This window comes from Microcaecilia unicolor, chromosome 9 (genome assembly GCF_901765095.1).
Source record: "Microcaecilia unicolor chromosome 9, aMicUni1.1, whole genome shotgun sequence".
Taxonomy (NCBI): domain Eukaryota; kingdom Metazoa; phylum Chordata; class Amphibia; order Gymnophiona; family Siphonopidae; genus Microcaecilia; species Microcaecilia unicolor.
The window spans coordinates 150832448-150857312 of NC_044039.1; the positions used below are offsets into that span (position 1 = coordinate 150832448).

The following is a 24865-nucleotide window of genomic DNA, read 5'->3' on the forward strand; positions in this document are numbered from 1 at the left end:
ATTTTGAGTCCAAAAGGACTGAATGTGAGTCAACGCGCACAGGGCCACAACACTGACCAATGTGTGATGACATCCATCCCCACCAGAACACCTGGCCTTAGTCACACATGCAGAACCCAAATACCTCTTTAATTACAGGATAAGTGACCACAAACTAAAGTACTAATATACACAAAATTAAGCAAACCTTAAGATGCCACATTCTGCATGCACCAAAGAAAGAGATGCATACCTGATATCAAAATCTCTTTTGGGAAGTAAGAACTCCCCCTCAAATTCAACACTTACTCTGATTCCTCAAATCCAAGCAACCTACAAGAGTTGCTTCTACCATTCACCAACAACTATGCTGCCTCTCTCCTTACATCGAGAAGAAAACTTTCTGGGGCTGACAAAGAGAGAGGCGATAACACGTCTCTCTCCAGTGCGGAATAGAAAAAAACTGAGCGGGAACGGTCGCGCACGGGCGGGAAGACGGCCACGCATGCGCGGTGGGCGTGCCCTGCGTGCGGGACCGCCCGCGGAGTTTTCTTCCGGTTGGTGGGGGCTGCTGTGGACGTCAACCCAGTCGTGAGAACAAGCAGCCTGCTTGTCCTCGGAGAAAGACCTTGTTTGAGAAAACATCACCTGTGAGAGGACTCTTTTGGATCCACTGTTTGTGTGTTTTGGCTTTCGTTTCTCCTGTGAAGAGATCACCTTCTGTGGGTGTTGGCTTTGTCTGGAGTGCAGTTGTTGAACACCTTTTTAGCTGTGCTGGATTAATGACTCACAAGCGCACTCACATGAGTGACAGTCATTTTCAAAATTTAGTTTTACCAAAAGCAAAGTGGATTGAATTGTACAGCAATAAAATTAGTTTAACAGTTGCTTTCAATGTACTTGTAGTAATTAGGCAACAACTTTCTTAGTTTCATTTAAGTAAACTTTTTGTGTGTTCCTCACTATACTTTTTACTTTGAGTATTAAACTATACGTTTCTTGTTACTTTTACTTCGTACTTTGAACAAAACTGACAACATTTCTGGCAGAAGAAGCAGTGATTCCATGCTCAGGAGAGCTTTGGAAGTAAGCCTGAGCTAGGGAAGAGCAGGTCTGCAGCAAAGATGTTGGGACGTCACCACTGTGTGTGCCTGCATTCCCCTGAATATCAGAATATAGAAATTGGTGGTATGGCACAGGCCAAAATTTAGGTATTGGTGTCATGCGAGCTGCAGTTTGCCTGCCCCTAACAATGTACATTCAAGTCCAAGCATTTCCTACCTTTATGGCAACCATAGCCTGTGTGGGAGTATCCACCAACGCACCCAAATATATTTTGCTATCTTCATCAAGCACAACTTCCTGTTTGACATGGTAATTCTCAGATCCTGTGGGGACAGTTTTCAAATGTAGTGAGTGAACAATCAGCATATTACCACTGCCTAATCACAACTGCTACTTTGTCTCTCAAGCTCTGGACACTTTATCCCTACATACAGGATCTGGCCAATATTAAGCCCAAGGGGAGGCAGGCTGGCTAAGTACCGCAATCGGCGCTGAGCCCAGATATTCAATGCCAGTCCATTTCTGGTAAATGGCACAGAATATCAATTGGGTTTTTTTTTTTGCTGGCTTCAAGTTAATACTCAGCACTGGCTAGTTAAGTTTATAGTGGCCATAGAAGGACTGCTATTTAGGCGGTCTGATCTGGCCACTAAACTTAGCTGGCGAAGCGCTGAATATTTGCAGCTAGCTGGTTAAATCGCACAATATAGCCGGTTAGCCACTAAGTGCTAATATTCAGCAGAGATAACCGGTTAGCTCACCCTGAATATTAGCGCTTATCTGGCTAAGTGCTATTTAACCGGCCAGGAACTGTTCCTGGCCAGTTAAATAGTGTTGAATATCGATCTGACTACTTTATCAGCTACCTTCCCATGACATATCTTTTTCACAACTTTTTCATCCTCAAAGTCCAGCTAGTTAATTAGCCAATTGGCTCAGTAGCAGTACTAAGCAATGCCTTGCAGAAGATATGCTTAATTCAAAGGTCAAACCTTCTGCTCCAGGGAGGGGGAGGGGCAATGGAATGGGTATGCTGGGACTGCTGCAGAAACAGTATCCAGAATCCTTGTGGATAGATAGTCCTAATCAATGTACAATCGTGATATCTAGTGATCAGATTTAGGATCCATAATTAGAATTCTGAAGGAGCCCCAGTGCAAAGCCTTCAGTGAGGACTGTTGCCTGAAGTATGGAAATAGATCGGTTAGAAGGGGATACAAATCAGGGGATATATCCCCTGGTAACAGTGAATAAATGCTTGTGGTGTCAAATCCTAGTCCAAGTTCTGCTTGAGCTGGAAATTTAAAGGCGTATTAAAGAAAAAAAAAAAAATTGCACCCCCCCCCCCCCCCCCCGAAAAAAAAAAAATCTTAATCTGCTCATTTATGCACTCCATCCCAAGCTTCAAAAAAATACACCTGAATCAGCCTCTCATGTTTTTCCATCTTTCTTTGAACTTTATTAAACAGAATTGCTTTTTTTAAATGTTAGTTTTTCAGGATTCTGCTTTTAAATGACATCAGAGAACAAGAGGCACAGACCAGTTCTGTTATTCTTACCCAGCTTCACGTCCTCTTCTTCCTGTATCCTGGGCATCAGCTCTGTCTCTTGATGACAATTTATTGAAGAGATGATCAGATTCTGAAGAGGCTCTAAAAGCTGTCTGTGTAGCTCCCCACAGCACACTGGTGGTTCATCTTCTGGAAAACAGAATAATGAAGAGTGTTCTTATTTTACACACACACTGTGTAGCCTTTTATATTTTCAGTACATTATTTGAAGTCTGCTGATACAAAATGGACTAGGCTATGGGTAGAAGCATGTAACACAGGGGTCTCCCACCTGTAAAACTCCTCTGATACAAATGCGTGGGATATGCATAAAGGAATCCTGTGCAGAAGGAATGGATCCTCAGAAGCTTAGCTAAAATTGGGTGGCGGAGCAGGTGGGGGGAAGAGGGGTTGGTGGTTCGGAGGCGAGAATAGGGGAGGGCAGACTTATATGGTCTGTGCCAGAGCCGGTGATGGGAGGCGGGACAAACTGCTGGGCAGACTTATACGGTCTGTGCCCTGAGAAAGACAGGTACAAATCAAGGTAAGGTATACACATAAGTTTATCTTGGGCAGACTGGATGGACCATGCAGGTCTTTTTCTGCCGTCATCTGCTATGTTACTATGTAAATGTATAAAATCACTGAAGCCATTTGATTAGGATATTTAGGGAACAGAAGGGTGAAATTAGGCCTTGCCTGCTAATTTTCTTTCCTCTAGACCCTCCAGACCGGTCAAGACGCTTGGGTTATGCACTCCTACCAGCAGAAGGAGACTGAGAACACTAAAACTGTAACAATGTATATAAGCCACCTGCCAACCCCCAAGCAGCCAGTAAATCAGTGACAAAGCAGAAAAGAATCAAACACATAAAACAAATACATAGAACCCTGTACTCAGAACTCAAAACAGACACAAATGTGCTTCTGTCGACCAAACGCCAAAGCGCTGCGGTCCGCCCCTGACAACGCAGAGGCTACTACCACTGAACTTCAGAAAACGATAAGTCCAGAACTAAAGACCTATCAGCCATAGCAACCCTAAGGCACAAAACCAAAACCAGTCTGCAGACCACACTAGATTAAAACATACCAGGTGGGTTCTTGACCGGTCTGGAGGGTCTAGAGGAAAGAAAATTAGCAGGCAAGACCTAATTTCACCTTCCTTAGCAACCCTCCAGACCGGTCAAGATGCTTGGGAAGTACCAAAGCAGTAAATAGTCTAAGGGCAGGAACCCCGAAAACCAGAAGTCAGAACTGCCGCACCAAAACTCGCATCCTCTCTAGCCTGCACATCAATCCTATAATGCTTCACAAAAGAATGCAGAGAGGACCAGACAGCTGCTCTGCAAATATCTTGAGGAGGAATCAAACTACTTTCAGCCCAGGAGGAAGGCACCCCCGAGTGGAATGCACCTTAAGTACCGAAGGTACCTCACGTCCCTTGAGCAAGTATGCCGAAGAAACTGCCTCTTTCAACCATCTGGATATCGTTGCTTTAGAAGCTGCAGCACTCTTCTTAGGTCCCCCATACAACACAAACAACCTATCAGAAGCTCAAAACACTCGAGTCCTTGTCAAATAAGAACGCAAAGCTCGACGAACATCCAATTTAGCTAAACGGCGTTGAGTCGAATCTCCCGACCTATTGCCCAAAACCGGTAAAGAAATGTCCTGATTCACAAGAAAAGAGGAAACCACCTTAGGCAAAAAGGATGGAACAGGCTTCAGGGACACCTCTTCCTTAGAAAAAGTAAAAAAAGGAGCACGATAAGACAAAGCCTGCAACTCTGAAATCCGCCAAGCCGAAGCAATAGCCACCAAAAACACTGTCTTCAGAGTGAGATCCTTAAAAGTACTCGAAACCAACGGCTCAAAGAGGGAACCCACCAACACCAGATTCAAATCCCATGGAGGAACCACCTGACGTTGCGGCGGACGAATCAACTTCACGCCCCGCAAAAAACGAACCACATCCGGAGAAGAGGCCAAGGATACACCCTGTACCTTCCCCCGGAAACAAGCCAAAGCCGCCACCTGTACCTTCAAAGAGGAAAGAGCGAGACCTCTATCCACACCATCTTGCAAAAATTCTAGCACTTCCGGAACTGAAATGCGCCAAGGAGAATAAGAACGCTCCTGACACCAATTTTCAAAAATTCGCCACATGCGAACATAAGCGACGGAGGTGGACCGTTTATGGGACTGCAACACAGTATCAATTACTCTGGACAAAAACCCTTTCATCCTCAACCTGTTCCACTCAAGAGCCAAGCTGTAAGCGAGAACGGAGACGGATCGAGCATCACTATGGGGCCTTGCACTAACAACACCGACTCCTCCAGAGACAGCGGACCCCGAACTGCCAGATGCACTAGATCTCCATACCACAGCAGACGAGGCCAATTCGGAGCTACTAGAATCACCGTGCCTAAGTGCTGCTCTATTCTCTGAACTACTCAACCTACCAGGGCCCAAGGAGGAAACACATACAACAGCTGTTGAGGAGGCCATGGAAGCACCTGGGCATCGATCCTCTCGGACCACGGATCCCGATGACGACTGAAAAACTGGGGCACCTGAGCATTGGCGGATGTCGCCATGAGGTCCATCACAGATAGACCCCACTCCATCACTAGACGATGAAGCGACCACTCTCCGGGGTCCAATGTGTGTCTGCTCAGAAAATCCGTGCTCACGTTGTCCTCTCCGGCCACGTGACCTGCTGAGAGACACTGTAGATGAACTTCTGCCCAACGCATTAGCTCCGCTGTCTCCTCGGCGACAGCCCGACTCTTCGTGCCCCCTTGACAATTGACATATGCGATGGCCGTGGCATTGTCGGACAGAACCTGGACCGCCTTGCCGCCTAGAAGATACTGAAGAGCCTGGAGAGCCAAACGGATCGCCCGTGTTTCCAGATGATTGATGGACCATCCGGCCTCCTCCAACGACCAAAGGCCCTGGACCACCTGTCCGAGGCAATGGGCCTCCCAACCTCCCAGACTGGCATCCATGGTGAGAACAATCCAGTCCGGAGGATCCAAGGGCATGCTCTTCTCTAGATTTGGCGTGTGAAGCCACCACTGAAGGCTGAGGCGGGGAGCTTCTGGCAAAGAGAGTCTCTCCTCCAAGTCCTGAGGAGACCAGCGATCCAGCAGGGACGACTGTAACTGCCGCATGTGAGCCCGGACCCACGGAACTACTTCTATCGACACTGCCATGAGACCCAATACTTGCAGATAAGAGCGAGCTGAAGTAAGTCTCTTGGAGCAAAGCTGACGAATCAGATCCTGCATCTTGACAATCTGAGCTGATGGTAGGAACACTCGCCCCTTCAACGAGTCGAAACGAACTCCCAGATACTCCAGGGACTGCGACGGAACTAGGTGACTCTTGTCCACGTTCACTACCCAACCGAGCGACTCCAAGAAACTCACCACTCTCGCGGTCGCCTCTACACTCTCCTGCCTTGACTTGGTCGAGATACAGATGGACCAAGATTCCTTGCTTCTTCAATGCCGCTGCTACGACCACCATAACCTTGGAAAAGGTACAAGGCGCCATCGCAAGACCAAACGGCAGAGCACAGAATTGAAAATACTGTCCTAAGACCGCAAAACGAAGAAAACGCTGATGCGCCGCCCGGATGGGAATATGTAGATAGGCTTCTGTCAGATCCAATGAAGTGAGAAACTCCCCTGACTGAACCGCTACGATGACCAAACGCAGTGTCTCCATCCGGAAGGAGGGAACCTTCAGCGCCCCATTGACCCTTTTCAGATCTAAAATAGGCCGGAAGGCACCCTCCTTTCATGGGAACCACGAAATAAATCGAGTAACAACCCACCCCCCTCTCTGAGGTGAGTACAGGAACCACAGCCCCCAGATCGATCAACTGAAGGAGGGTTTGGCAAATTGCCCTGGCCTTGAGACGAGAGCGACACAGAGATCCCAGAAATAAATCGGGAAGAGGGCCATTGAACTCTAGGGCTTACCTGTCGCGCACCACTTCTAGCACCCACTGATCCGATGTGATGTGGGTCCACCTCTGGTAAAACTGACGTAAACGATCACCCACGCGAACCAGAGGCTGGACTCGCACACCTTCATTGCGAGGCATGCACCGAGGCGGAACCCACCGAAGATGCATCCCGACCTCTCCGGCGGCCTCCACGAAAGGGCTGCGTACGCTGAAAAAAATCACCCTCTAGGCACACCATTGGCCCTACCCGGCCTGTACCGCCGAGCATCTTGCAGACAACCACGGCCCGATAGCCCTCGACCACCTGTTCTAGGACGCATCTCTGGCAGGCGCAGAACCTTAGCATCCCCAAGACCGTGTACCAACTTATCCAGCTCTTCCCCAAACAGCATAGAACTCTTGAAGGGGAGAGAACACAACTTGGACTTAGAGGCCGCATCTGTAACCCAACCTCGAAGCCAAAGAGCCCGACGAGCTCCCACAACCAATGCCATATTTTTTGCAGACGCTCGCAGCAAATCATAAAGAGCATCCGCTAAGAAAGAAGAGCCCATCTACAGCTTGGCTAGTTCCTCCCTGGAAGATCTATCCACCGCCAGATCATCTAAGAGTTTTTCAGCCCAGCAGAAGCAAGCACAAGCTACTAAACCTCCACACACCGAGGCTTGCAGCGACAAGGTGGACAGATCAAAACTACGCCTAATACAGGATTCCAACTTCCTATCTTGAGGATCCCTGCGAGCAGCCCCCCCATCAACAGGAATAGCAGTGGCTTTAGTGACCGCCGTCACCACTGCGTCTACTGTAGGAGACTAAGGAGTCCCTATCCTCTTGCGGAAGAGGATAAAGCCTCACCATAGCTCTAGCCACCCTACAAACAGAATCTGGGGAAGACCACTCCTGCATGACCATACCTCTGAGGCCTTTATTCATGGGAAAAAAACGGGAAGACCGGCGAATACCCTTAACCAACAGGTCTACCTGCTTTACCTCCGCCACAGTGGTCTCAGGAGAATCAAATTTAAGTGTAGCAACCACCTGATCAATCAATTCAGCCAGCTCATCTCTATGAAAGATCCTCACTACCGAGGGATCTTCACCTGGCAAGGACCCCTCCTCCTCAAGACAGGTGTCCAAAAGAACGTCATCTCCAAAATCACTGCACTCCTCTTCTGAGTGCTGTAAGGACAAAAACTCAGGATCTTCTGACCACTCCAGATGAGGGCGCTTGCCAACTAAGGGACCTACCCTCTTCTGAGGTCTGCCTGCTGGGATCCTGACTTCCACGTCTGTAATATCGACCAAATAAAATCAGGTGGGAATCCCATGCCCCCTGAGCACTTAGGAGACCAGCCTACGTTCTGTCCCTGAAAATCCTGCAACATCTGAGACGAAACCGCAGGGCCGTAGGAATCCAAGATGGCGGCGGTTCCCGCCAAAATCGGAACCGCCACTATAGCACCTGGGAGCAAGGACGTATCAACAGAGCCCGAGCCAACCCCGGAAACCTCTGCGGACAATACTGGAGGCAAAGAAAGAGTCAGTTTCGGCTCCCCACAGAGCCTGCATTGTGCCCCCGGCGCGTCCACACCTTGGCGCGCATAGAACTGACAATGGGACGGTTTCCCCAACGACATCCCTCAAGGAAGAAAGGAGGTAAGCAACCCAACAGGCACCAGCGCCCAGACTCACTCTCTCTCACAAATGCACTGCAGCTCTCCCGGTCAGCCCCAAAACAAACAAGCAGAGCTTTTCTTTTTTTTTTTTTTCAACTGCTTCTTACCTCCCAGCCCGGTTGCTAAAAGTTGACAAGGGCTATGGCAAGGGCTGACAAGGGCTAGGGCTCAAGGTTCTTGCAATCACACATGAGCCGAGGCACAGGGCTGACTGCTCAGGAGAGCACAGCAGGGGGAGGGACCGTTTCACTGGGTGTAGACACCCCAGGGGAAAAATGGAGCCCCACCGGACCCACTTCCCCGAAGCACACAGATTCTAAGTACAGGGTGCTAACCAACAAAAGGCCTAAAACAAATCCCAGGCCTACCAGACCAGACTGACTGCTCAGGCTGCACGTCTACCCTCTGCTGGAGACTGAGATTTACTGGCTGCTTGGGGGTTGGCAGGTGGCTTATACATTGTTACAGTTTTAGTGTACTCAGTCTCCCTCTGCTGGCAGGAGTGCATAACCCAAGCGTCTTGACTGGTCTGGAGGGTCGCTGAGGAAATTCCTATTATTACTTTCTCATATGTAATCTGTGACACTCCAATCTGCACCAACATTTTCTCCATAAAACATGGTTCCTTTTTGTCTCACAGCTAGCAGATATAAAGAGACTGAGGTTTGTGCCATAAAAAGGTTCTGCATAAGCACAGTCCACCAGCATTCTGAGTTTCCAGAAGATGGTGAGTCAGGCTTTGGAGGTCCGAATGTGTGAGATAGCTCCTGAGCCCAGTTGAACAACTGGTCACCCAAATGAGCTCAGCTGCCAGGACAGGACAAGGAATTAAAGAACAGATGCCTTGTTTTGGGGAAACTTTTAGGAGTCCAGGTCCCACCTTTACCCCTTTCTTCCTTCTGTAGTGGAGTTGAGTATTTAGCCTTTATTTTACTTTGGGCAGCTTTATATAAGAGTTCAATGGCCTTTTCAGGCTAGCATAGTGAGCGTCGATAGGAAGGAAGCTCCTGTCCCCCCCCCCCCCCCCCCCCCCCAATGCCTTTTTGTCTGTCTTCACATCTGGAGCGGTGCTCATTTCTGAAGGAGTAAGTTTTTGGTGGGGACTGGTGTACAGAACCTGAGGTGCTTTGAACAGCAGTTCTTACAGTGTAGAGACCTCAGCAAGGTTGCAGCATTCCCACATTTACTTAATTTGCCTCTGGAGTGCAGTCAGCACTTGCACTGTACAGTAAGCTACAGCAGGGGAATCTAAGCAGCTGTGAGATGCTCAAGCTGTGGTGCAGCAGCACTGTACAAAGCCACGTATATGGATGCTCTGACAGAAGTAGTGAAAAGGTGACCTCAGTGTGCAATGCTTGCCACAGAACTGCCTGTGCCCATCTCTCTCTTCTCTGCTGATCAAGTCATCTGAGGATTCTAAACATTGCCCACAGGTTACCCTTGGCCACAAAAAAATGGTGGAAGAAACAGCCATCTTGTCTCAGGGATTAGAACAGTTATTAACTCCTGCTCCCCCTTCTCAACTCACAGGAGACTTCTGCTCTTCTTCCTCAGCCTTTACAAGCAGCAGCTCAGGAGGGCAGATGCTACATATCTTTCTCCCAAGTTTATATTGCTCGTGCATAGAGTCTTCCTTTTACATTGCTCTTAAGGTCTATGTGGGAACATCGTAGTTGCAGATCACTGACTTATACTTTATGAAATAATGCAGTATTATTTGACATTAGAAGATTCACATTAGCAAGTCCTATATAGTCAGCAGATCACTGTGTTTTTGTCCAATAAGACTTATTACCCCTGATGCAGGCAGATGCCGAAACGTGGCTGCATTGGGCTGAGGTGCTAATAAATTTTATCCTGGTTACCATACTGGTGTTTGTTGGCATCTTTACTGCTGGTCTCAGAGTTGCCACTCCAATGGTATTTCTTTTTACCCCTCCTTTCAAAGGTCCAGAAAGTAAATGGAATGACCCTTGCTCCTTGTCCTCTGCTGGAACCACAGCCTCAAAGTTCTAATAGAATTTGCAAGGTAGTTTCTACAGCTCTCCTTCTGGAGGCTGCCTGACAAGGGAATAGCAAAAGAACATCTGGGACCTGCGTAGCTAGGTTCAAAGCGTATCTGTTCTGAACCACATTAACAACCTAAGGTCCATCTCCAACAGTGGCCAGTGTGGGTCACAAGTACCCAGAAGATCCCAAAAAGTAGATTCAAGAATGAATGTTTGTGGTCTGAGGTTATCTTGGTCCATGTCTGATAAAATTCCTTGAGAAGACTACTCACCAGGAGTACTATGTCAGGGACTCATCACCAATTACTATGCACCTTTCACTCTGCCAGAGCTGCTTCCCCCCCCCCCCCCCCCCCCCAATACTCCTTCAACCTTCTAAAGATGCAATAAGACTTGGAGCCCTGACTAAAGGCCCTGCCCAGCTTATCTCCTATGATCCCTGGAATCAAATTATCCAGAATACCTTTTACCATGCAGTGCTGGTCCTCTGCATGTCATAGACCAGCTTCTCCAGATCTTCTCAAAAAAGCAGCTTTCCCTTGAAGGGGAGCCTACTTAGCAGAACCTTGAGTGTAGAGTCCACTGTTGAGTCATGCAACCAGTCACCGCCTCACTGAAGCCGCTGTGTCCATATTTCTAGCAGATATCATATTACAAAGGATGTCACCAAGACCACTGCATTTGACTCCAAACATGCTGTCTCTGCATTCTTGGGAAGTTCATGAATTCAAGACTGTGCGAAACACATTTTTCGCAGAGCATGGCCTCTAAGGTGACAGTGGAAGACAAAAACCTGCTTCAACACAGCTCTTACCTTCCTGTGTTGGGAATCCTTCAATGCTGTACCCCCTTGAATAGGTAGTAACCTCCTAGCATATCAACTCTGTATAACTTGACCATTTCTCTTCACCCTCTGAAAATAGGAATGGATAGAGCTTAGCAATGCCCTTTATCCCTTTGAGCTCAGCCTCCTACTGCCATCACAATTATCTTTAATAGTTTTGTACAGAGGGAAAGCATTGGGAGACTTCCTTATCCTCTCCAGGAACAGATCTTCTTCAATTTTTTCTCCTCCTCCCCCCCCCAAGATCCTAAGTGTCAAGATCACCTGGTCCAGGAGGCCAACTCCCACTTCCTGAAAAAAACCTAATGACAAGCAAATCATCCTCTTCCACAGAGTAATTCACCTCTGCCAGGTCCCCTTACCCCCCAAGACATTTTATCTTCTCGTCAGGCAGGGAACCTCCTGCTGAGCCCTGCTCCTGAAACAAGTTGAGTCAGCATCTTAATATCTTCCTTAATATCTCTTAATATCTTCCTGATAAACTATCCTATTAACACACAAAAAAACCTGTCCTTTCACTTGCAGAGGGTCTGACCTCTATAAGTTACTTATCTCTCTCCATCCTATTGCCTATATTGCACTGTGATTTTATATTTTTATGCTGGTATTGTCTTAAAGGGATTTTACAGAACTGTTTTGAACATCTGTGCTAGTGATGTCATCTTTTTTATGCTGGAATTGTCTTAAAGGTGTTTTCATTGGAACTATGTTTTAACCTATACCAAGTGTTTTAAACTAGTCAATCTGGTTACATAGCATCTGGTGACTCATAGATCTGGATGAGGGGCAATTTTGTTTAGAGCTGTGTGTGGTAGAACCTAAGTTTACCTTGTGAGCTACACTGGGCATTTTCAGACTTGGTTTGATTGGTAACTGGAAGCACTGGAGCGCATAGGAGCCAACTTTTCAAAATTATGGGGGGTGCTAAGCCCAGTGGAAATAACCCCTCCCTGGACACATACAAGGAATTTTCTCAATACTGGGGGTGCTCAAGCACCCACAGAGTCAGCTCCTATGCTGGCGTGCCTCCTCCTGCTACCTGGTTTCACCTGGACTAGCTCAGGATCTGGAACTGGAGAGGTGATCTCTCCTGCTTCCCGCTTGTTATCAAGGGTAATGTTTACTGGACCCATGCCGGCCCCACACAGCATTGGTACCGACATGTTTTTCATTATTTCTACTACTCTGTATCCAGGCTTGGTACCCCAATCCATAAATACTTGAGCAATGAGTATAGTCTCTCTGGATCCATTGACTAACACTACCTCCACAGTGCGCCCTGGAAGAATTGCATATTCTGGCACTAGCTCTGGTCATAATAAAGTCATGCTAGAGCCAGTGACCGTAAGCCTAGCCACCTGGGTCTGATTCACAGTTACTAGGGTGCTGTAGTGTTGTGGAAACCCATCAGCTTCCTTGCTTGATGAATGACCAGTAACTTTTTTGTGAGGCAGCAACTACATGGGCCTCCTTCGTGGGACTGGAGCCACCCATGAAAGCTGCCAGGCAGGAAAAAAAAAATCACTTGAGTAACAGCTTTACAAAATAAAAAAAAAAAAAAAATGACAGTCACCATCTGCTGGCCAAACAAGGGAAATGCACTGGGGAACAAGTATGTCATACATTCACATAAGAAGTTACAGACAAATACTCTGTTTTGTCACAACCCATCTGTGCCAATCTAGAGGAACAGTATGGAAACCAAGTTTTTGCTCTCAGACAATCCCGATCCTATGGCTGATCATATTCTTATAGATTAAATATCCTTTCTCCCCTGTCATAACAGTCTTAGGTGTTGTTCTAGATCACTCTCTCTCATTAGAACCTCAAGTTAACTCTTTGGTTAAAAGCTCCTTTTTTCTAATGAGAAAATTCAGAAGAATCCAAAAGGTTTTTGAGTTTGAGCTGTTTAGATTGCTTGTTCAATCTTTATTTCTGTCAATTAGATCATTGCAATTTGATATTCCTTGTTCCTCCTCGGTATATCCTTCAACGATTGCAAACGATTCAAAATACTGTTGTTAGACTAATTTTTTCCTTACGTAAACAGGACCGAATTTCTAAATTTTATTTGGAGCTTCACTGTTCCCAATTGAAGCCAGGATTCTATTTAAATTTTCTTGTATACTGCATCTTTTCTGAATGGTGAGTGCCCCGAGTATATAATACCCCACTTTGAATTTGTAGTTCCTTCTAGGAGTAGGAGGACTATAAATTGTTCCCATTTGCCCTTCCTTCAATTATGAGTATTAAGTAATTTAAGATATGTGACAGGTTTCTTGCTTACTAAGCCGCTAAAGTCTGGCATGCATATATCTCTTGTTTTACAATTCATTTTGAAAACATTTTAGAATGTTAAAAGTGCTTCTTTTCAAGAATTTTATTAATTCAGGTTGAGTTTTGGATATTTGCTCTTAATTTCTTCATCAAGAGGTTGTCTTGATTTTTTAATCTTATTGCAAACCGCTTCAAACTGTAACTGTACCTGTTTTGTTAGTGATGCTTGTTCTGCTGTGGGCAGATACCAGTTCCCCTGAGATCTGCACATGGTCAACAAGGGTGTTAGAAACAGAGGAGGCTGAAGAAGAGACTGAAGAGCGAGTGTCTTCCTGACTCACTTCCAATATCGGACTGTAAAAGGCAAATACAGAAATGATGCTAGAACAATTTAAAAAGTAACTTGTTTTACAATGAACAAAATTTCCTTAATTTCAAGGATACCTTAGATTTGAGACCTGGGTTTTAAAATGCAATTACAGTACTCTCCTTTCTAAATCCAAGCTCAAGACAATTTATACATTCAGTACAGTTGGAAGGTAATGACCCAAAGGGGCTCACCATTTAAGTTTGTACCTAAGGAAATAGAAGATGATGTGATTTACCCAAGGTCACGGGACGTATCAGTAGACAAAGCAAAATTTGAACCTTGTCTTCCAAGCCCACAGCTCTGCACAACAGGCCACTCGTCCACTAACTGCCAGTCAACAGATCTGAACATCTGCACACAGTTATCACAGAATGATACCTGGATGGTATGAAATGTTTAATTATCAGTTTCACTCAAATAAGCAATCCTGAAAATGTCAAAATTCTCATTGATTATAAGAAACAAAGAAGAAACGGCTCTCACACTAATTTCTGAATCATCAATGTAGCTCAAGTGACAAGGCTGCTGGTCATACTTATCTCATCATACAGCTCCTTCCCAAAACATAATGTGCCAAAAGTGTCTATCATGCAAAAGTGCAATTGTATAAGTCACCACCACTACCATCCAAAATATAAATTCAATACATCACTTAACTTTAATAGCGGCTCTTTCCATCCAAATACTTTGCGGTTCCCCAGAGCCAACTCGCCGAGTTCTGTCATTATTGCATCAGGGGTCTGAGCACTAGCATCGCTATACTATGCAACTGAGCTGTAAATCATTCATTCAAACTCACTGTTTAAAATGGCTTCTTAAGAGTTCAAATTCTCCCGGTGGCTGTAGGTTTCTCTGCCCACACCATGTCATCTCTAAAACAAAATAAAACAAACAAAACTATTGATGTTAGTATGGCAAGACACAGGTATTAAAAGATTTTATGAAGGAATTTTAACAGGATGACATCCAGGGGTAGTGAACTTCAACTAGCGAAATGTGAACAATTTTGGATCTTTGAGACTAAGTTGTTGACTCTAAGGGGTCTCAATGAGGACACTGAATGAAACTCAGTTTTGTAGACTGGGTAGGGTTGGAGAGCAAAAGTTTCTCCATAAAATCTTTTCAGCATATCTTGGTCCTCTTGAATACCTGTATTTTGTCTTACTAGCATCAAAGTTTTTTTTAGCAACATCATCATTGTGTGGATGGAGAAAAGCATTTGAATTCCAAGAAGCCATTTTAAGCAGCGAGTTTTGTAGAAAAAGGTAAAATTATGTATCATACCTGATAATTTTCTTTCCATTAATCATAGCTGATCAATCCATAGACTGGTGGGTTGTGTCCATCTACCAGCAGGTGGAGATAGAGAGCAATCCTTTTGCCTCCCTATATGTGGTCATGTGCTGCCGGAAACTCCTCAGTATGTCGATATCAAAGCTCCATCCGCAGGACTCAGCACTTAGAGAATTACACCCACAAAGGGACACTCTGCCCAGCTCATCACCGCCGAAACGGGGGAGGGGAATTAACCCAGCTCATCCCCACACAAGTGGGGGAGGGGAATCCGTCCAGCTCATCCCCGCGGAGCGGGGGAGGGACACCACACCCGCCGATGCGGGGGGATCTGGCTTATCCTGCAACCGCAACCGCGGGAGGAGCTGACTGACCCTAACACCGCCGAAGCGGGAGGGGTACAAAGCTGCCCTACAGCCGCACGAAGCGGGAGGGAGTGCCGGCAGAATTAAAATCTCAATCCAGCTCCGTAAAACGGAGGGGAGAGGAATGCAGCAGCTCACTGTAACACAAACTCGTCTCAACTCTTGAAGAATCCAAGTGAAAAAATAACTTGAACACGAAGTCTTCCTGAACAGGAACTGAAGACTAAACTTGAATCTGAAATGCAACCAGAATATAAACAGTACAGATATCTGGGAGGGACTATGGATTGATCAGCTATGATTAATGGAAAGAAAATTATCAGGTATGATACATAATTTTACCTTCCATATCATCAAGCTGATCAATCCATAGACTGGTGGGATGTACCGAAGCAGTACTCACCCAGGGCGGGACATAGAAATCCCTGACCGCAACACTGAAGCTCCAAACCGGGCCTCCGCCCGAGCAGCCACAGTCAAGCGGTAATGCTTGGAGAATGTATGGGCCGAAGCCCAAGTTGCCGCCTTGCATATCTCTTCCAAGGAGACGGAACCGGCCTCTGCCATCGAGGCCGCCTGAGCTCTTGTGGAGTGAGCCTTCAGCTGGATAGGCGGCACCTTCCCCGCGGCCACATAAGTCGCTGCAATGGCTTCCTTGACCCATCTTGCCACTGTAGGCTTAGCAGCCTGCAGACCCCTACGAGGACCTGCAAACAGGACAAACAGATGATCCGATTTCCGGAAATCATTGGTCACTTCCAAGTATCTGATGATGACTCGTCTCACATCCAGACATTTGAGAGCAGAGTATTCCTCTGGGTAGTCCTCCCTACGAAAGGAAGGGAGACAGAGCTGCTGATTCACATGGAAGCGAGAAACAATCTTGGGCAGGAAGGAAGGCACTGTGCGAATAGTCACTCCTGCCTTAGTGAACTGCAGAAAAGGCTCTCGACATGAGAGCGCCTGGAGCTCGGAAACTCTTCTGGCTGAAGTGATAGCCACCAAAAAGACTGCTTTCAACATCAGGTCTTTCCGAGATGCCCTCGACAAGGGTTCAAAAGGCGGCTTCTGCAATGCTCTTAGCACCAGATTGAGATTCCATGCAGGCACCACAGAGTGCAGAGGAGGGCGCAGGTGATTAACTCCCTTGAGAAAGCGCACCACATCTGGCTGTGAAGCCAGGGAAACACCCTTCAGGCGGCCCCTGAAGCAAGTCAGAGCCGCTACCTGGACTTTAAGGGAACTGAGCGACAGGCCTTTCTCCAGACCTTCTTGCAGGAACGCCAACACTGAAGAAATTGGAGCAGAGAAGGGAGAAAGTGAGCCTGCTTCACACCACGCTGCAAAGGTACGCCAAACCCTGGCGTAAGCAGTAGAAGTAGAGCGCTTCCTCGCTCTCAGCATAGTGGCGATGACCTTGTCTGAGAAGCCCTTCTTTCTCAGACGCTGCCGCTCAATAGCCAGGCCGTAAGACCAAAGGGGGAGGGATCCTCCATCACCACGGGACCCTGATGTAACAGGTCCTGCTCCACAGGCAGTCGCAGAGGATCGTCGACTGAGAGCCTGATCAAGTCCGCATACCAGGGACGTCTGGGCCAGTCCGGACCCACCAGGATTATCCGGCCCGGATGCTTTGCCACCCGGTCTAGCACCCTGCCCAACATGGGCCAGGGCGGGAACACATAGAGAAGCTCTTGTGTCGGCCACTGTTGGAGAAGAGCATCTACTCCCAGGGATCGAGGGTCCCGTCCTCTGCTGAAAAAACGCGGCACTTGGCAATTGGCCGATGACGCCATCAGATCTAGGCTCGGCTGGCCCCAGCGCTTCGTGATGTCCAAGAACGCCTGAGCAGATAGCTGCCACTCTCCGGGCTCCAAGGTATGGCGACTGAGAAAGTCCGCCTTGACATTCATGACTCCGGCAATGTGGGCCGCTGACAGCTGTTCCAGGTTCGCTTCCGCCCACTGGCATAGATTCATGGCCTCCTTGGCTAGAGGGGCGCTCTTGGTACCTCCCTGGCGGTTGACATAGGCCACAGCAGTGGCATTGTCCGACAGGACCCGTACTGGCTTCAACGCCAGTACCGGGATGAACTCCAAAAGCGCCAACCGAATGGCTCTGAGTTCCAGGAGGTTGATAGACCACTTTGCCTCTGCAGGAGACCAGAGCCCCTGCGCTGTCCTTCCCAAGCAGTGGGCTCCCCAGCCCGTCAAAGAGGCGTCCGTCGTGACGACAATCCACTCTGGGGTCACCAGAGGCATTCCTGCAGACAACTTGTCTGTCTGCAGCCACCAGCTCAGCGCCTTGCGCACTGCTGGGTCCAAGGGAAGGCGCACAGCATAATCCTCCGACATCGGAGTCCAGCGCTGCAACAGAGAGTGTTGTAGTGGTCTCATATGAGCCCTGGCCCAGGGCACTACTTCCATCGTGGCCGTCATAGAGCCCAACAGCTGCACGTAGTCCCAAGCCCGAAGAGGAGAGGCTACTCGGAACTGGTCCACCTGAGCCTGAAGTTTGACAATCTGATTGTATGGCAGGAACACTCTGCCCACTTGGGTGTCGAATCGAACTCCCAGATACTCCAGGGACTGAGTCGGGCGCAGCTGGCTCTTCTCCCAGTTGATGATCCACCCCAGGGAGCTCAAAAGAGCAACCACCCGGTTCACAGCTTTGCCGCACTCTGCATAAGAGGGGGCTCGGATCAACCAGTCGTCCAGATAAGGATGGACTTGTACTCCTTCCTTTCGCAGGAAGGCCGCGATGACCACCATTACTTTGGAAAAGGTCCGCGGAGCAGTAGCCAACCCGAAAGGGAGGGCTCTGAACTGGAAGTGTCGTCCCAGGACTGCAAAACGCAGGAAGCGTTGATGAGGAGGCCAGATGGGAATATGCAGGTACGCTTCCTTGATGTCCAAGAAAGCCAAGAACTCTCCTGCCTTCACTGCCGCTATAACAGAGCGGAGAGTCTCCATGCGAAAGTGCCGCACTTTCAAGGCCCGATTGACCCCTTTGAGGTCGAGGATAGACCGGACAGAACCTCCTTTCTTTGGTACCACAAAGTAAATGGAGTAACGTCCCTTGCCAATCTGATTTTCTGGCACCGGAACGACCGCACCCAGGCGGATCAGGTTGTCCAAGGTCTGCTGCACTGCCACAGCTTTGACCGGAGACTTGCAGGGAGAGAGTACAAACCCGTCTCTTAAGGGTCGGCAGAACTCTAGCTTGTAGCCGTCTCTGATGACTTCCAGCACCCAAGCGTCTGAAGTTATTGTGGTCCACTCGCCCAGAAACGAGGACAGCCGTCCTCCAATCTGCACTGGGGCGTGGACCAAGGCCCCGTCATTGGGTACGAGACCCTGGGGGAGGACCGGAGGGAGCACCTCCGGGACGGCGGTCTCTGCGAAAGGAATGCTGCTTGGGGGAGAAAGTCCTCTTGAAGGAAGAGGGGGCAGAGGAGCCCGACCTGCCCGGGCGGTACCGACGGGCTTCCTGAAACCGTCCTCTGGAGGTACCGGAACGAGTACTAGCCCGAGCCCTGACCTCTGGTAACTTCTTGCCCTTAGACGTGCCGAGATCGGTCACGATTTTGTCCAGCTCGACCCCAAAGAGCAGCTTGCCTTTAAGAGGCAATCTAGCCAGGCGGGATTTAGAGGCGTGGTCAGCAGACCAATGTTTCAGCCAAAGCCACCGCCGCGCAGAGACTGTCTGAGCCATGCCTTTAGCTGAGGCTCTCAAGACATCATACAGCAAGTCTGCCAAATAGGCTAAGCCCGATTCCAGGGCCGGCCAATCAGCCCTCAAGGAATGATCCGAGGGGGAAGCCCGCTGCACCATAGTCAGGCATGCCCTGGCCACATAGGAACCGCAAACCGAGGCCTGCAAACTTAAAGCAGTCGCCTCAAAGGACGACCTTAAGGCCGCCTCCAATCTTCTGTCTTGGGCGTCCTTTAGGGCCGTGTCACCTTCCAACGGCAAAGCCGTTTTCTTAGCCACCGCAGTGATTAAAGAATCCACGGTAGGCCACAGATAGGCCTCACGTTCACTTTCAGGCAAAGGATAGAGGCGGGACATAGCCCTAGCCACTTTGAGGCTCGCTTCCGGGACATCCCATTGAGCCGAAATTAAGGTGTGCATGGCAACATGCACGTGGAAGGTTCTAGGCGGGCGTTTCGTCCCCAGCATAATGGCAGAGCCAACAGGAGCTGAGGGAGAGACGTCCTCCGGAGAGGAAATCTTCAAAATGCCCATGGCCTGCACTAACAGGTTGGGCAAATCCTCTGAGCTAAAAAGCCGCGCTGCAGAGGGGTCATCCGCTCCAACCGAGCGGGGATCCGTCTCCTCCAAGGAATCCGCAAAGGACCGTTGGGAGAACTCAGATACACTGCCCTCATCTACATCGGAGGAGACAAGGTCCTCCAAGGCCTGGGAATCAACCCAAGGACGTTTACCTCCGGGGACCTCAACCTCTTTACCAAACGAGGGAGCAGGGGCAGCGTTTTGCATAAGGAAGGCCTGATGCAGCAGCAAAACAAACTCGGGGGAGAAACCCCCCAGGCTGTGCACTTCCGCAGCCTGGGCTACAGCCCTAGACGCACCCTCAACCGGCGCTCGCAAGAGCGGGGGAGAGACATGCTGCGCATCCAAAATGGCGTCCGGCGCGACACTCCACGAAGGAGCCGCTCGGGAAAAACGGCGCTTAACTTTAGCCGCTTTGGTGCCGTCGCCCAAATTAAGGGCGTCCATGGCATGTCTCCCTCAAGGGCGGCCCACGAAGAAGCCGTCCGAGCCGCGTGGCCGGCCAAGATGGCGGAGGCGAGCAGCGGGGGATGGGCGTTTATGGCGGGAAAAACCGCCACGCCGGAGGAAGGACCGGGACACTCATCGGTCACGAAACTGTCACCCAACAAGGGCGAATCAGACTTTAAGACCCCCGCATCCCCTCTAGAAGCGCCTAAGCGATCCGGGGAGCGACTCTTTGCGCCCTCGCCCTCCGACGCCATATGCCACGTGGAGATCAATCGGGAAACCCCCTGCCCGCTATAAAAAGGTAAAAATTACCTGCTTTCCGCTCCGAGCTGTAACGACCTGGTGTCCCAGTGAGTAGCTGCAATAAACGTTTAAATAAACGTCGAAATAAACGCCTTTAAGGACATTCAAAATTTTTTTTTTTTTTTTAACGGAGCCAGCGGGAGGGGGGAGAAAAGGAGGGACCTGGCGCCACCAGGTTTGCACTTGCTCAAGAAGAGCCCTCAACCCCAGGCACTCAACAAAACCTAAAAATTAGGCTTGGAGGCCTAGTCAGAGCTGCTGCTGTGTGTGACCACCACCTGCTGAGATAGAGAACATACTGAGGAGTTTCCGGCAGCACATGACCACATATAGGGAGGCAAAAGGATTGCTCTCTATCTCCACCTGCTGATAGATGGACACAACCCACCAGTCTATGGATTGATCAGCTTGATGATATGGAATGCTATCAGTTGCCTTCAGTGAAATACAGGTCAAGGCAGGCTTAGAGCTGAGAACTAGGCCTCTAAAAATCAATGACCATCTCTGACACAGATAATGTCACTGTAGCAGAAGCTGAAGTAAGCAACTGAGAGCTGAGGGAGGGAGGCGGAATCTGTTCTCAAAACAACAGGTGGACAGACAATAACAAGAAGTTGTGAGCAAAGATATTTTGGTAAAGGCAGATAACAGTGGGTCAGACGAAAGTAAATAAGAACATCCAGGGGGGTTGAAGGGAAACTTGGAAACATGTGAAATCATTTCTATCAAAGATGTTGATATCTAGAAGGAACTAAGGATAAGATGCAAAGATTGCCGGTGGGAGAATGAAATGTTCATAAGGATCAATGATAGAAGAATTGTATATAAAGGCTGACAGGGCATTGAGGAAGAGAAGAAAGAAGAGGAGATGAGAGCAGGAGAGAACGCAGTAAACTGGGTGTGTCATGGAGTGCTGCTATTCCAGGATGACATATGAATGCCAGGGATATGCACTGTGATGATCTTGTGTTAATCCTGCTTTTGGTAAGAGACTAATAAACTTTGAATTACTTGCTTATACTCACTTGATCCCAGTGTCCTTCTGATTGTGGAGTCCATCAGTACTCAGGCTGTGTAGAACAGTCTGGGAATGTACGAGGTGTAAGTAATTAAAATACCATTCAGTTTGAATGAGTGATTTATGGCTCAGTTGCATAGAAGTACAATAGTGTTAGTGCCCCAACCCCTGGATGCAGTGATAATGAAACTTGGCTTGTTGGGCTCTGGGGAAAGAGCCACAACTGAAAATAAGCCGAGGAGGTTTAATGACAGGAGACGGCATGAGCCTAACTGGCCCATTATGTGGGCTGAAACCAGTAGGCAGAGCTCGTCGCATTATCAATTACATTTTTTTCGGTGTATCAAAATGGTGGTGGTAACACTGGGTTAAAACCTCCCCTTTAGGTGGAGACCAGCTTCAGCCTTGTGACATCATGCCATCTGTCATTAAACCTCCTCGAGATAATCAACATTATATTTGAATTTATATTTTGGATGGTATTATTTATACAACTGCACTTTTGCATGAAACACACTTTGGCACATTATGTATTAGGAAGGAGCTCTATAATTAGATAAGTATGAGAATAAAACCAGCAGCTTTGTCATTTGGGTTGCATTGATGATTCAAGAACCAAGCATGAGAGCTCTTCCTTCTTTATGCTATTTAATCAAGATTTTTGGCACTTTCAGGATTGCTTACTTGAGTGGTCTCAGATCTGATCCTGATATAGGGATTATTAGTAAGTATCATTTTCTGCACTTGAGTATTAGTCATTCACTTCTCTTTAAGATCACATACTCGGAACACATTGCGCTTTCAGGTCAGGCGCCCTCTCCTCAAACCTAATGAGAATGTTGGGTGAGCATAGCGAAGTGAAGCAAACACCGGCAGGCACAATTCTCTGCCACTGGCTTGCTAGACAGGACAAAAGCGTCTTGTAAGATATTCTGAAGCAATAGTGTTTGAGCAATATTTTTCTCTAGTTGTGCCATCCAGATTATGCTGCAGGAAAACTAAGAACCCAGCACTGCTTTTATGGCAACGTGTTAAGAGCAATAAAACAAAGTTTCTGCAAGGACAGCAGTATGCAGAGTTTTACATGTGGGTGACCTCATCTGACAGAACCCGTACAGAACACTCTCCAGTTTATTTACAACAACTAGCCGCTGAGCCAGTAAAAACAGGCTGGTAAAGGAAGGGGGGGGGGGGGGGGGGGGTTGAAAGCCCCCCCCCCCCCGGAGTCCCCTCCGCCACCCCTCCACCCGGGCTGGGTACCTGGCTTCACTATTCAAACCGCCGGAACACAGCACACAGCTCATCTGAGCTGCTGTCAGCCTTCCTTCTTCCCTGCGTGTGTTCCACCCTCGTGTGATGTAACGTCGGCGAGGGCGGGACGCAGGCAGGTAAGGAAGGCCAACAGCAGCTCAGATGAGCTGTGTGCTGCGTTCCAGCGGTTTGAATAGTGAAGCTAGGTACCCGGGCTGGGTGGAGGGTGGGTGGCGGCGGCGGCGACTCCAGGTGGGTGGGGGGAGCGGTAGCGACGGCGGTTCCCTCACTCGGTGTGCAGGTTCCCTCTCTGTCACGCCCTCATCACGTATTGACGCGGGGGCAGGACAGAGAGGGTCTCTACTGCGCATTTGCGAGTGAGTACGCCTCTTGCCATTTATATGTTTGATGTTTTACAACATTGCACCTCCTGCCTGCCACTATCACACTGGACCTAGCAAGTTGAGTTTTTGACTTAGAAAATGCAACTCCAAAAGGGGAGGAGGGAGGGTATGTAAGACCAGGCTAGCCTGCTGCCCTTGGAAAACATCTGCTACAGGTAACTGTTTCTTCCGAGGACAAGCAGGATACTGTACTCATATGTGGGACTCCTAGCTACAGGCTGCCTTCAATAAAAAAGGGGGAAATATGCAGGCAAGGGTTAATGAACAGTGATAAACAATATCTTAACTTTTTTTTTTTTTTTGAAAGGCAGCCTGGAACAGAAAATAAATGGGCCTAGGAGGGTGGAGTTGGATTCAACACAAACAGAATATGAAAGACTGGCCAAAATGACTGTTGCATCAGGAGTCTTGTTTTGAACAGCAATGAGACGTGAATGTGTGAATCAACGACCATGTTGAAGCTCTGCAAAATTTCCTCTATGGAAGATGATCTCAATTGGGATACCAATGCAGTCATAGCTCTAACAAACTGAGAGCAATGAAATAACCCTCCGGAGTCAATCCAGCCTGGGCATATGTAAAGGAAATGCATTCTGCCAGTCAATTCAAGAGAGTGTATTTGTCCATAGCAGTCCCCATCCTGTTTGGGTCAAAAGAAACAAAATGTTGGGTGGGCTTTCTATGGCAGTGGTTCCCAAACCTGGTCCTGGAGGCACCCTAGCCAGTCAGGTTTTCAGGATATCCAAATGAGTATTCATGAGACAGACTTGCATGCACTGCCTCCACTGCATACAAACCTCTCTCATGAATATTCATTAAGGATATCCTGAAAACCTGTCTGGCTGGGGTGCCTCCAGGACAAGGTTTGGGAACCACCATTGTGTGGGCTTCAGTCCACGATAGAAAGTCAAAGCTCTCTTGCAGTCCATAATGTGAACAGTGCTTTCATTTCAATGGGCATGAAGTCATGGGAAAAAAATGTTGGCAGAACAATCAACTGGTTAAGATCGAATTTAGACATCACCTCTGGAAGAAACTTACTTGATGTGTGCACAGCACCAAACCGTGTAAGATGGATCAGCTACTAGAGCCTGGAGCTCACTGATCCTAAGGGCTGAGATAACTGTCACCTGACCTGGAAGATCCTATTTTTGGTAGGAGTGATCTAGTAATTCAAAAGGAGCTTTCATCAGGTAGGTTAACAACACTGCAGGAGGCTTGATGGGAAGCTTCAATAGAAGCAGAAAGTGAAAACTAAAGGCTACACACATAGATGGATTTACCTTCATTTGGTGATAAGTGCCAAGTGCTCTAAGGTGAATGTTAACAGAGTTGGTCTTGAGATCTGACTCTGACAAGTATAGAAGGTATTCAAGCAGTTTTTGTGTAAGACAAGAAATTGGATTTAGGGTCTTGCCCTTGCACCAGATGGCAAACCTCTTCCATTTAAAACTGTATGACCTCCTAGTAAGAGCTCTTCTGAAGCCAATAGGACCAGAGACACAATGCTAGACAAGTTCAGTAAATCCACTACAACCCAAGCCATTGAGGACTAGGGACTAGAGATCAGGATGTAGTAGAAGGTTCCCTGATCCTGAGTTATTAGTTTTGAAAAGGTTTCCAGACTCCATGGATCTCTGGAGGAAAGTGCCAGAAAAAAGGGGGTACCATACCTGTCTTAGCCAGCAAGGGGTAAAGATAATGAATCCTCAATTTTAAGTTTCAAAAGA

General features: G+C 48.1%; 1 protein-coding gene across 1 annotated transcript in view; it reads right to left on the reverse strand.

Moving 5' to 3' along the window:
* BUB1B (BUB1 mitotic checkpoint serine/threonine kinase B) overlaps positions 1–24865 on the reverse strand; it is a 236482-nt gene that overhangs the window by 12492 nt on the left and 199125 nt on the right. The window contains exons 24-27 of the mRNA XM_030213704.1: positions 13991–14140; positions 13594–13739; positions 2604–2744; positions 1261–1367 (exon numbers count right to left, since the gene is read on the reverse strand). Of these exons, the coding sequence (XP_030069564.1) occupies positions 1261–1367; positions 2604–2744; positions 13594–13739; positions 13991–14140 (544 nt within the window). The remainder of the gene's footprint in view (positions 1–1260; positions 1368–2603; positions 2745–13593; positions 13740–13990; positions 14141–24865) is intronic.